Here is a 13,500-nt window from a genome sequence, read left to right on the forward strand (position 1 = left end):
TGCGTTCCGCCTTTTCTCTCTCTCTCTTTCTGTCATTCACTCCCTATTGTTTCCATTTGTCTATTTACTAAAACTACTAACGCTAGATCAGGATTGGGTAGAAACTAACAAACTAATCATGTGTTCATGTTACCTTACGTTTCTCATGCATGTCATTTACTAATTTACTAATGCTAGGGCAGGATAGGTTTATTACTAACGATTACTAATCTCCTTGTTAAACTTGTCATCCATCGCACCTGTTTTCCATTTCCTTGCTACGCTCTAACTAATTGTCTACACATGTCTACACCCGCATTTATAGCCCAGTCGCGCAACTGTTCTTCGCGAAATTGTCTGCCTCTGTTTACCACGCAACTCTTGAGCATTATTTACTGTTTGATTACACGTTACGATCCAAGCCTGTTACCGACCATCGTCTATTGATTTCGGTTTTGTTGGCCACTGTTTGTTTTTGTCCACGTCCTCGCCTACCGTTTTGTACTTTTGCTTCGCTGATTGTTTCATGGTTTCGACTCCTGCTTCGCCCACGACTACGCCTCTGCCTGCCGTCCGCCTGTTCATCTGCCCCGCTGACAGCTCTCCTGCTACCGGACCTCCCTGCACGTCTACCGACTACAAGTTTGCCTCTTCCCTCGGCACCGTGCTTTTTGTTTGTTTACTATTTGTTTGGCTGGATCTACGTGTATGGATTTTGAAATTGAGCCGGCCAAGCTGGCACATTCAGTCCAGTCCAGTCCAGTCCAGTCCAGTCCGGTTCAATTCAATTCAATTAATTTTGTATCGTGCTTCTCGCAGAAGACTGTAACAATGAAGCCTTACAGAGTGAATTAAATATATCAGCCCGAAGCTCCCAATAGCACATGAGGTAAACGACTCTTAAAAGCCTCAAACAGTGCAGAGAAAAAACTCCCCGATGGGAAGAAATCTCGGGAGGAGCCCGGCTATAGGGGCCTGCCCATCCTCCGCTGGCCTATGGGTTTAATGTGTGAAACTAAACTCCATATGGAGGGATGTAGAGTCTGGAGTTCAGAGGGTAGGGGGATGAATTTGTTGCTCCAGGATGTGGTGAAGCATTGGCTGGACCAGGGAGGAGCAGGGAGGAGTCCACCGGGGGGTGGGGGAGTGGCCAGGAAAGAGAAACAAAAGAGAAACCACATGTGAGCCGGCGGCTGTCTGCCCGGCCTGGTTCCTGGCTGTCTTGCAGCGCTGCCCCGCCGGGTTCAGGGGTGCGTCGGCCAGCGGTTGTTTGTGGTTTCGCATTTAGGTCATGGGTTTTACTGTTGCTTCATTTTAGCCACAACGGTTCTCTTCTGGTCACAGCGGGTTTGCTTTGTTAGTTGACCCAGTGTTTCACGAGCGGCCATTTTACACCGCTTGTTGCTCGGCTGAACTGGCGGGACTGCTTAATAAAGAAGACTGGAGTGTGACAAATGGTGAATGGCTGGCGTTTATATGGTGCCTTCATCCAAAGTTTACGCTGCACAACATACGCTGTACGACACACCCAGGGCGGGATCGAATCGGCAACCGTCCGACTGCCAGAGGACTGCTCTTACCGCCTGAGCCAATGTCAGCCCTGGTTTCACGGTCCTAGGCCTGGTCTCTCCATGGAGTCGATCTGTACAATGTAGAAGATGCAATAAACATGGGTGCCTGTAATCTGACTGGCGACAGGCTTTGGGTGTGCGAGGGTGCTGAACAGCATTAGCCACTCTCTCTATTTCTCTATCTCTATCCCTTTCTCTCTACCTTTCTCTCTCATTGTTTTGAAGGAGTGGAAAGTCATTCAGTCTCTCTGTTGGGGGAACTCCTGCTCTGCTGATGTACAGGTAGGTACGCAGTGTGCGAGTGATTCTTGGAAAAACCTCCTAAACCACCAATGCATGCTCTCTCACTCACACACACACACACACACACACACACACGCCTGCCTGCACGCACACATGCAGACAAACACACAGTCCCCACCAAAAGTATTGGAACAGCTAGGCCAATTCCTTTATTTTTGCAATACATGTGGGGTTGAGATAAAAAAGATGAACACGAGATCAGAATTTCAGCTTTTACTTTCTGGTATTTATACGTAGATGTGTGAAACCTTTGGTATCAGACCACCAAATTGTTAGGTGAGCAAAAGTATTGGAACAGAGAGTATTTAAGTAAATGAAAGTAAATAACACTTAATATTTGGTAGCATATACCTTGCTTACAATAACTGCATCAAGCAAACTGTACCTTAGTCCTCCCTCCTGATCCCCCCCCCCTTTCCGATATCCCTCTTGTCTTACCCAAAAAATAATAATTTGCACTTATGATGACTGTATGTTTTGTTTAGAACAGCACTTCATGTGTATTTTACTAGTTCTGGATGTGATGCTTTGACTTGTGGTAGAACCTATGCACTTGTAAGTGGCTTTGGATTGAAAGCATCTGCCAAGTGACAAAAATGCAAATGTAAATGTTAGCCTGCAACCCTTTGACCAAATTGTTGCATTCTTCTTTTGTGATGCGTTTCCAGGCTTTTACTGCAGCCTCTTTCAGTTGTTGTTTGTTTCAGATTTTTTCCCCTTCGATCTCCTCCTCAGAAGGTGAAATGCATTCTTAATTGGATTAAGGTCTGGTGATTGACTTGGCCATTCTAAAACCTTCCACTTTTTCTCCCTAATGAAGTCCTTTGTTGTGTTGGCAGTGTGTTTTGAGTCATTGCCTTGCTGCATGATGAAGTTTCTTCCAATTAGTTTGGACATATTTCTCCGTAAATTGGCAGACAGAATGTTTTTGTAGACTTTGGAATTAATCCTGCTGCTACCATGAGTTACATCATCAATAAAGACTAGGGAGCCCACTCCAGAAGCAGCCATGCAAGCTCAAGCCATGACACTTCCAGGTGAAAGCCGGATTTGTCATCTCATGGACATATTTTGACCTTAAACTCAACTGTCTTCAGTGTATTGTAAAAACAATGGAATTGACCTTGCTGTTCCAGTACTTTTGGAAGGGACTGTATACACACACACACACACATGGAAACTCTCCCTCTTAGACAGACACACACACACACATGGAAACTCTCCCTCTTATACAGACAAACACGCACACACACACACACAGGGAAACTCTCCCTTTTAGACACACACACACACACACACACACACAGCAGGTTAGGTCAGAGGGGAAATCCTAGGCGTGGGTTCCCAGTTCTCGGTTCTCCCACACACTCTGAACTTCCTGTCTGCCCTGTGCGAGTCCTCAGAGTCTCCTGTCCCCACAGTACTGCTGGAGAGAATGTCTCTCACACCTGCCAGACAGCCTCAGAGGAATGGGACAATCTGTGACCTTCTGACTGATGACTGGGCCAACCAGTGACCTTCTGACTGCCTCTGTGGAAAAGGTCATGGTGTAGTTATTGGCTCACTGAAAGTCAGTTACTCCATCCTGGGTCACTCCAGGCACCCCAGCAGACCCTGTGGCTCTCCAGGACCAGGGCTGGTGACCCCAGCAGACCCTGTGGCTCTCCAGGACCAGGGCTGGGGACCCCAGCAGACCCTGTGGCTCTCCAGGACCAGGGCTGGGGACCCCAGCAGACCCTGTGGCTCTCCAGGACCAGGGCTGGGGACCCCAGCAGACCCTGCGGCTCTCCAGGATGATTCTGAACTGTATGTTATACAGAAACTGCTAACTTTAATCTGTCGATGTCCTGTAGATGAAACAGCAGGCGCTGTGCATATATCCACAGACACATAACAATGCCTTCATGATAAATTATTTAAATATATCGTATTTTTATTGAAAAATATACCACTTACATTTCTTCATTAAAATGATAAAATGCTAACCGTTCACTGCAATGAAACAAACATCTAAACACAATACAAATGAGAGCTTATTTACAGAGCAAAGGTGTTTTGGTAACACTTCATGCATGGGTCACACATTGAGGGTTTGTTAATCTCAATAAGTGCTTATGTAGACAGTAATACATGGTTACTAACTCCGTGTTAGGGATTATAATTAGACCCATATCCTGTCATCCTGTCCAGACTCATTTTCGGAGGGAAAGTCTTCACTTCTGTGAGATTATTATTCCACTAGCAAAGCTCTGAAACTTAGCAGGTTCGCCATCACACAAATCTCTGGCGGAATAATTGTAATAAAAAAAATGTGTCATTTAGCTGATGCTTTTTTTCCAAAGCGACTTACAGGTGATTAGACTAAGCAGGGGACAATGTGGGGTGAGGTGCCCAACAGCGGCACACCGGGGCCTGAACCACCGACCTCCAGGCCCAGTCATGTGCCTCAGTCACAGAACAATCACAGAACACATTTTTATAAAACAACAGCATGAGGTGCACAGTACAGGTGAGCACATATGTACAAAAGCCCTTCTATGCTTTAATATGTGGTGTGCGGAGAATGTATGGTAAAGAACAAAGGTGCTAAAATAACTAGATGAAGAGGCACAACAGCTATCTCAGCTCTTCTTCATCTGACATTCTCATGTAACAGCCGTCACAACAAAGGTTTAAAAAAACAAAAAAAAGATTTGTCTGGACAGAGGCGCGCCTTGACGCGTAAAGACGGCATCTTTGATGCGCAGAAAAACCCTGTCGTGTCCCATGTATTCCAGTGTACCGGAGGTAGATCGGCCACTTTGCCCTGAAAGATCGACAAGAAGGTTAAAGATCCCACGGTCCCGAGAGAAGCAATCGCACTGCGGAGGCAATGATGTCACTTCCTCTCGCCAACATTCTCTTGCTCAGGTTACTGTGTTCCGTTGCCCTGGGGCCGCTGCACTGTGACGCTGGCCTCCTGAGTTCTGACGGACGTGTACTTCACCGGGGGTGGGGGGGGTTTGAAGGGAGGGGGCATGTCCATCCTGGCAAACAGACAGACACACAGACACACAATCAATCAACCAGTCAATCGGTGTTAAGTGTTGTGTAGCTGGCATTTAATAGTGCAAAGGTGTTGACTGCATGGCCAGCTATGTATGAAACTCACTCAACTGATCCCCTGAGGACCCATAGCACATTGTGTCCCACCCCCAAAATGGCAGGTCTGCATACACAGACAGATGGACGGACGGACAGACAATCAGATGGACACACAGACACAGACACACACAGACAGACACAGACACACAGACAGACACAGACAGATGGACGGACGGACAGACAATCAGATGGACACACAGACACAGACACACACAGACAGACACAGACACACAGACAGACACAGACACAGGCAGACAGACACAGACAGAAACAGACAGACTCAGACAGACACAGACACAGGCAGACAGACACAGACACACAGACACAGACAGACACAGGCAGACAGACACACACAGACAGACACAGACACAGGCAGACAGACACAGACAGGCACAGACAGACACAGGCAGACAGACACACACAGGCAGGCACAGACAGACACACACAGACAGACACAGACTGACACACACACAGACAGACACAGACACACACACAGACACAGACACAGGCAGACAGACACACACAGACAGACACAGACAGGCACAGACAGACTCACTTGCGCTGGACCATGTGTCTCCGGTACAGGAGCAGAATCACAAGGAGCAGGAGAACGACCGGCAGCACAATGAGTACGACGTACCGGCTGCCGTCTGCGGACTCTGAGAGACAGTCAATCAGTCAATCAATCAATCAATCAATCAATCAATCAGCCAATCAATCAGTCAGTCAATCAGTCAATCAATCCAGTCAGTCAGTCAATCAATCCAGTTAATCAGCCAATCAATCAGTCAGTCAGGCAATCAATCCAGTCAATCCAGTTAATCAGACAATCAGCCAATCAGTCAGTCAGTCAGTCAATCAGTCCAGTCAATCAGCCAATCGATCAGTCAGTCAGTCAGTCAATCAATCCAGTCAATCAGCTAATCAGTGAACCAATCAATCAGCGTTCTGAGGAAACCATACTTCACTGCATAATACTTTGAAATATTTTTGACATAACAATCCATGATAACAACGTCAACAACAACAATGTGATGGCTACAATAAGGAAATTAAATAAATATCTGTGTATAAATATATTAACTCAGGTTGCCATGGATATATTAACAGGTTGGAGCCTACCTGTATTGGTCACGCCTACGTTGGTGGTGAGGTTGCGGCTGCTGTTTGAATGGTGTACCGTGGCGGTTACGCTGCTTCCGAGACTCGGCGTGACAGTGGGTTGTTCCGGAGTGGTAGCGGGCTGCCCGTGGCTCGACGCATTCTCAGTGTCGGTGGCGTTAAAATCAAACGGAGGCAGCGTCGCGTTGAAAGGACCAGCCGGTCCGGTGCTAACGTTGCGCTTCGGTGCGGCGGAATTAGCGCTCCAAGCCGGCGGAGGGGAGACGCTGCCTGTCGCGCTTCCTTCCGTTGCCATGGATACGGCAGTGCTCCGGACTGTGACGTCGGGGCTGTTGTCATTGGTCGCGGTCGGGGAGATGGGAGGGGCAATGCTTGATGGGAGTTCTGTAAAACCTGCCAGGAAATAATGCGCTGTCTGACTCTCAAGGATAAATACAATTGGAAATAATGTTTGGATGTAGGGCTCGTGTGTACGGTCAACGCCCAATTGCTGACATTTTAATCATTATTGCTGTTGCCAAAATGTAAATATGAGCATATCATTTCTTATAATTTGTTTCACACATTAACAGCACAAAATGTCCACCAGGTGTCAGTAGAAACACACGGGAAATCAGAGATGTCGCATAGCACGTTGCTTCCGGGACAACAATAACATCTACAACAGAACTTTTGCGGTCCAAAACCGGAAGTGCCGGTCTGGTTAAAGTGACATTATATGTATTTAATTCGCCCATTTACTGCGAGATAGACTGACACTGCACGCTGTATGACCGTGGGAAAGAGAGAGATCGAAAGATGAGCGCACAGACAGAGACAAAGGGGGATTTTTACACCACAGAGTTCACAGAAATGAGAAATCAAATTTATCTGAGCAGGACGGGAGATCCGGGCCACAATAACGGGCGAAGAAGTTTTGCTGGCTAATGTCGTTTCGTTGCTTAATTACCATGAAAGAACAAAAGGAGCATTTTATCATTTGTTAGCATTTTTTGGCCGACAAAGAATGCCAAATAATCGTTTCTGTCCACCAGGCCGACTCATGTCCCCAGCGGAGCCGTGGGAAGGGCGGACAGAGACGACTCATTTTTAAATTCTTACACTTTATATTTGATATCCTTATTCTTACTTTTCACACTTTCACAGGGAGCACAGTACACAGCCTGCTGATGTCAAAGGCCGGGTATTACTGATGCAGTTCAGGGCCCTGTTCCACAGAGTTCCTCTCTACAGTTACCTGGCTAACTCAGTAATGCTGCTTTGGGACGAGGCCTCGTGTTCACTTCGGACCGCCGAATGGGACACAATAGCAACTAATCACCATGGGAACCAACAACCAGAACCAGACCTGGGTTCAAATAGATTTGTTTTGGAGTCAAATACTTTTCGGTGCTCTATTGACCTTGCCTGGTGCATTTGAGCCTGCGTTGAGGAGGGGATTGGCAGGGTTTACACTTTTGGGATCATAGGGCGGCCTGTTGCGTAGTGGTTAAGGTAAAGGACTGGGACACGCAAGGTCGGTGGTTCTAATCCCGGTGTGGCCACAATAAGATCCGCACAGCCGTTGGGCCCTTGAGCAAGGCCCTTAACCCTGCATTGCTCCAGGGGAGGATTGTCTCCTGCTTAGTCTAATCAGCTGTACGTCGCTCTGGATAAGAGCGTCTGCCAAGTGCCAATAATGTAATGTAATTGCATTTGTTCCAATATTACCAGGCACGTGTAGTCAAATGCAGGAAAGTATTTGAGTCCAATACAAATGTGGCTTGAATCCAGGTTACACACCCCGTTCCTTAACCCTTATGACAAATTACTTGGCCGAGCTGACCCAGCGAGTCTCATGAACTAAAACATGAAGGAAAAAAAAACACCCAACACCCCCACCCCCACTGCTCCGCTCTGCCCACACGTACCTGACCTCACGGCTACGCTGAACTGCGCCTGGCGCTGCAGACCCGTATCCGTGACGACAGCGGTCAGCACGTACACCCCCGCCTGCTCAGCGCTCACCGGCCCGAGGCGCAGTGAACTGGACCGGGACACCTCCACGCCGTCCTGTCAGCAACGACAGCCGTCCGCGTTAGCATCGTGGCTCCCATCTAGCACAGCTAGATATAACAGCCACCAGGACTAGCATAGCCACTTCCACTCAGCACAGCTAGAAAGATATAACAGCCACCAGAATTAGCATAGCCACTTTCACTCAGCTTCACTCAGCACAGCTAGCAAGATATAACAGCCACCAGAATGAGCATAGCCACTTTCACTCAGTTTCACTCAGCACAGCTAGCATGATATAACAGCCACCAGGACTAGCATAGCCACTTTCACTCAGCTTCACTCAGCACAGCTAGCATGATATAACAGCCACCAGGACTAGCATAGCCACTTTCACTCAGCACAGCTAGCAAGATATAACAGCCACCAGGACTAGCATAGCCACTTTCACTCAGCACAGCTAGCAAGATATAACAGCCACCAGGACTAGCATCGCCACTTCCACTCAGCACAGCTAGCAAGATATAACAGCCACCAGAATTAGCATAGCCACTTTCACTCAGCTTCACTCAGCACAGCTAGCAAGATATAACAGCCACCAGAATTAGCATAGCCACTTTCACTCAGCTTCACTCAGCACAGCTAGCAAGATATAACAGCCACCAGAATTAGCATAGCCACTTCCGCAAGATATGACATTTTGGGGGTTAGGTGTCTTGCTCGGGGACACTTCAACACACAGAGGGTGGAATCGAAGTGGCAACCCTCTGTCTGCCAGACGACTGTGCTAACCGCCTGAGCCAATGTCGCCCGCAATAAATTGTTGGTTTGTTGGAAGGTCGGAACCTGTTTGGGTATCTCTAACACACAACCAGTGCACAAAGGTCCAAAGTCCTCCCTCCTGATTTCCCCCGTCCCTCCTTTCTGATATCCCTATCCTTGTCTAACCCCCCCCCAAAAAAAACAGAAAAAACAAAAACCAAAAAAAAAGTGCACTTATGATGACGACTCTGTCTAGAACAGCATTCCATGTGTATTTTCCTAGTTCTGGATGTGATGCTTTGACTTGTGGTAGAACCTATGCACTTGTAAGTCGCTTTGGATTAAAAGCGTCTGCCAAATGACAAAAATGTAAATGTAAATGTAAAGACACAAGTTCATGGTACAGAAGACACTGTGCTGTGTGAGTGCTGGACATGGGCACGGTTTTTACCTTTCTCCAGGTGTACTGGGAACTCTGGGATGAGTTGGCTGCACAGGTAATGGTGACATTCTGGCCGGCAGTAACCTCAATACTGCGGGGGGTGTCGCATTCAATTTCACGGAGATCTTGTTTTGGGAAAGAAAGGATCATTGACAGAAAAGGAAATGGCTGATTTGAAACACACAACAGAACCTGTGAGATGAGCCTAACTGTGCACACGCCAACACACGTTTCATTTGACCTCAATTACCATTTCCGGCTGAAGTTATTTCAGACATAAAAACTGACTTTGAAAACTGTACAAGACCCATAGATCACACTTCACAATAACATTCATAAATTGGCATTAACTAATATAGGTGTTAACGTTAATTAATGATGAACAAATTCATTAATTAAGCATGGCATTATCTTTTTTCCATTCGTCCATGTATTTGTTAACAATTAACTAAAGTATTTGTTACATGATATTTATACATTAGCAAACCATGGGATGAACTTATAATTAGTTAACAACTACATTAGTTATTGGCAATTCATATTGGAATGAAAAAGTCAGTTAATGTATCTCTTAATGGTTAACATGAATGAATGATGTACAAATACATTAACAGGGCTGTACAGATTAACTTCTCTGTAGTAGTTAATTATAGTTAAAATTAGTTCATGCCAATTCATGGAACCTTATTGTAAAGTGTTATCGAAGGATGGATCTAGAAACGTAGCCTATTAGTTTACTCCATCTTGTGTAACTGGGCTCCAGGTAATGTATAGACCTGTCAGACCGGAACAAAGAAACACTGTGTGTCAGTTTTAAAATAGTTTCCTAATAGTTTACGAATAAATGGTTTCAAAATACATAAAATTGTAGTTTAAATTGTTCTGTTATTTTTTCACATAAATTTGGAGCACAAATCACATACAAAACACAGAACACATTCGTAGCGTAATCAATGAGTAACTTTTTAGAAAACGTTTCTATAAGTGCAGCAAAGCAACACAAAACAATGTTCTAACTTCAAGCCATAACAACATAATGCAGATATCAGCTATGATAGGCAGAGTTACAGTATGTGTCAACTGCAAACTGACTGGTGAGATTATTACATCAGACAATTGACTCTAACTTGAGTATTTTGTTATTCACAGTTGATTGTGCATGACATATTCTCTCTTGACCGTAAATGCATGGTTTGTATCATACTTGCGGTTGACTAATTTGTTTGGATCAAGCGATGGCTCAAACTTGGTGATTTGTTTGTCAAAATCAATTGATTGTAACTTCATGATTTGTGACACACTGGTTGTTGGTGTGACATTCTCTCCTGACTGTAACAGACTGTAACATGGTCTGTTTCATACTCACTGTTGACTGGGTTTGCGCCGTGCTTGAGATTTGTGTTGCACTCAATTGAATATAATTTGATGTTTTATAATTTGTTGGTTTCACATTCTCTCCTGACTGTAACTTTGGTTTGTGTCGTACTCACAGTTGACTGTAACATTCACGGTGGCACTGTGACCAGACAGGCCCAAAGATGAATTCCCTGGCTGGCAGGTGTAGAGATCACTGTCTTCTCTGGTCACGTTGGGCAGTGTGAACCTTCCGTCCTTGTTTTCTAAGATGGAGGACTTATTCTAGAAGGGGAAGACACAGACCTGAAACACTGTTGTTTCTACACTGTTGAATATGAAATAATATCATTTCGCCACAGGAGAACATATGCATGACTGAAAAACAGGACTGGTTAGCTAACAAATTAGTAATACACCCTTGGGTACACATGAATAGAATAGTCATAGAAAGACTCCTACATTATTTCATCCAGACCAAAGTGATTAGTCCGAGAATCATAAAAATGGTTGAAATTGTTATTTTGAAAGGGGAGACTAATGAACGACAGTACAATACCTTTCGTAAGATTTCGGCAGATTTTAAGAACAAAAACAAACAGCTCAGAATGACTTATTAATTCAAGAACAAGTACAATAAGAGGAGAAGGAAGCAGAAGAGGAAGAGGGGGATGCTGTATGTGATGAAGAGGACTAACCTTGGAAGGCCAGAGGAAGTAAGATCCCGCTGGAAGGGCGCTGGTACAGATGATGGTCACATTGTCCCCCTCTCTCACGGGCCGATGCGTAACCCTGGCGGAGACCTGAGCAGCTGTCCCGAAACAAAGACCATTACACACACATTTACACACGCTTTTACACACACATTTACACACGCTTTTACACACGCTTTTACACACGCATTTACACAAGCATTTACACACGCTTTTACACACACATTTACACACAGATTTACACACAAATTTACACACGCAATTACACACACGTGCGCATTTACAAACATGTATTTACAGACACGCATGCGGCTGGAAGGGTGTCAGTTTATGCACAGCTGCCATTTGTGTCCTGGAGATTCGGGGTAAGTGTATTTTTATGGTTTATGGTTATATTCTTCATGATTTTTTGTAACTCACTTCTTGGGGTCGTGTCATGGACGTAGCCTGTATGTGAGAATTTGTGCTGTTTCTTGGTTGGTGCGGTTAATCCAGTGCACTCGTGTTATTAGTATTTAGTAATAGTAATGTTGCATCTTTACTTGTGGGTCATATTAAAAGTTATATTTTAACTTGCTTCACTTCAACAAATGAATTGAAACAATTAAATATTTGTCAATAACAGTATGTAATGGGTATTTCAGAAATGAACTGAACTGAACTGGTACCTGTAACCTGCAGGTGTGCCTTGATTTTGACCGTCCCGGCGGGGAACGTTGTGAGCTCACAGACGTACACCCCACCGTGCCACACGTCCAGATCCCGGAACACCAGGGACGAACCCCACTCCTCCCCAGATTTCTCCACCACCATGGAGACGTTGTTCCAGAAGTGATGTGGAGGTCCATGACTGGGGTTGTAAATGGCGATCTTGTGTTCCTGGTGGCCCTCCACTTTCCTCCACTCGATCTGCACGAGGTTGTACTTGTTGTGATAATCCTCCATTCGGCACGGGAGTGTGGCCGGCTGGCCTTCGGTCACATTGACCGAATATGAGCGATCCAAATTCCCGAAATGACCTGACAAGAGAAACAAAAGGCAAACCCCGAACATTTTCATTAAGTCTGTGTGCATTCTGTTATTGTTTACACACAGGTACTGTTCTGAACCCAGAGGACCGGTGAAAAGCGACGGACGTTTACCGTGAGCACTGCCACATTTTCACAGGGAACTGAACGCTAACCGTCTTTCCTTCTCACTGGATTTCAGGTGAAAAATAAACGCACACACAAACTGTTAAACGCACACATAAACGCACACACAAACTGTTAAACGCACACACAAACGCACACACAAACTGTTAAACGCACACATAAACGCACACACAAACTGTTAAACGCACACACAAACTGTTAAACGCACACATAAACGCACACACAAACTGTTAAACGCACACACAAACTGTTAAACACACACATAAACGCACACACAAACTGTTAAACGCACACACAAACTGTTAAACGCACACATAAACGCACACACAAACTGTTAAACGCACACACAAACTGTAGGACCAGAGTTGGGGAAAGCTGTCCTAACTGCAAATTACAACTTTGATAATTAGTGATTTGTGCTAGTCTCTCTCTCTCTCTCTCTCTCTGTCTCATAAATGAGCTCTTTACTTCAAAATGGTTCTTTGTCATGGGAGCTTTCACACTTCACAACGATGATAGAGGATTCAAGTACTCAAAAGGGTTTCCCTATGGAAAAAAGCCTGGAAAAGAATTGTTCATCATTGGCAGCACTGCATACCCTTATCATAGATAGTCACAGGCAGGCACAGTGAGGTCCATATGTATTTGGACAATCTTAAAGGGCCGTCATTTCCACACAGTACACAAATGCATACCCTCAAGTTAAAGCTGACAGACTCACTGCACTTTACGTGAGCCGTTCTCACTCCCATCGCATCACATTACCGTTATTTAGCTGAAGCCTTCATCCAAAGCAACCTACAGTTGATTAGACCTCTCCCGCTCGCTCCCTTGCGGTGACTTACCTTGGGTGAAGGTGGAGAAGAGTAAAATGGCGATGGCTGTGAGACTCCCGTCCGAAGCCATGTTTCAGCTCTCCTCTCTCCCGACGGCTGTTAAAGCACTTAAACTGAAAGCGAGAG

General features: G+C 45.4%; 1 protein-coding gene across 1 annotated transcript; it reads right to left on the minus strand.

The window, feature by feature from the left end:
• Positions 1 to 3,765: 3,765 nt before the first annotated feature.
• Positions 3,766 to 13,500, minus strand: si:ch1073-15f19.2 (carcinoembryonic antigen-related cell adhesion molecule 5). The gene is made up of 9 exons (XM_061249252.1): positions 13,384 to 13,500; positions 12,053 to 12,403; positions 11,370 to 11,482; positions 10,809 to 10,956; positions 9,328 to 9,443; positions 8,030 to 8,171; positions 6,120 to 6,512; positions 5,554 to 5,656; positions 3,766 to 4,879 (listed from the first exon to the last, which is right to left on the minus strand). The coding sequence occupies exons 1-9, from the start codon at positions 13,442 to 13,444 to the stop codon at positions 4,765 to 4,767; spliced, it is 1,542 nt and encodes a 513-aa protein (XP_061105236.1). The 5' UTR covers positions 13,445 to 13,500; the 3' UTR covers positions 3,766 to 4,764.

The sequence above is a fragment of the Conger conger genome, chromosome 7 (genome assembly GCF_963514075.1).
Source record: "Conger conger chromosome 7, fConCon1.1, whole genome shotgun sequence".
In the NCBI taxonomy this organism is placed as follows: domain Eukaryota; kingdom Metazoa; phylum Chordata; class Actinopteri; order Anguilliformes; family Congridae; genus Conger; species Conger conger.

Bases quoted from the DNA above. Each gene is read 5' to 3' on its own strand.
- si:ch1073-15f19.2 (XM_061249252.1), bottom strand. From the start codon at position 13,444: ATGGCTTCGGACGGGAGTCTCACAGCCATCGCCATTTTACTCTTCTCC. The intron at 10,957-11,369 runs GTTAGTCCTCTT...TTCCCCTTCTAG, and splicing joins ACTTCCTCTGGCCTTCCAAG to AATAAGTCCTCCATCTTAGA. The intron at 8,172-9,327 runs GTAAAAACCGTG...CGTTGCTGACAG, and splicing joins CCCAGTACACCTGGAGAAAG to GACGGCGTGGAGGTGTCCCG.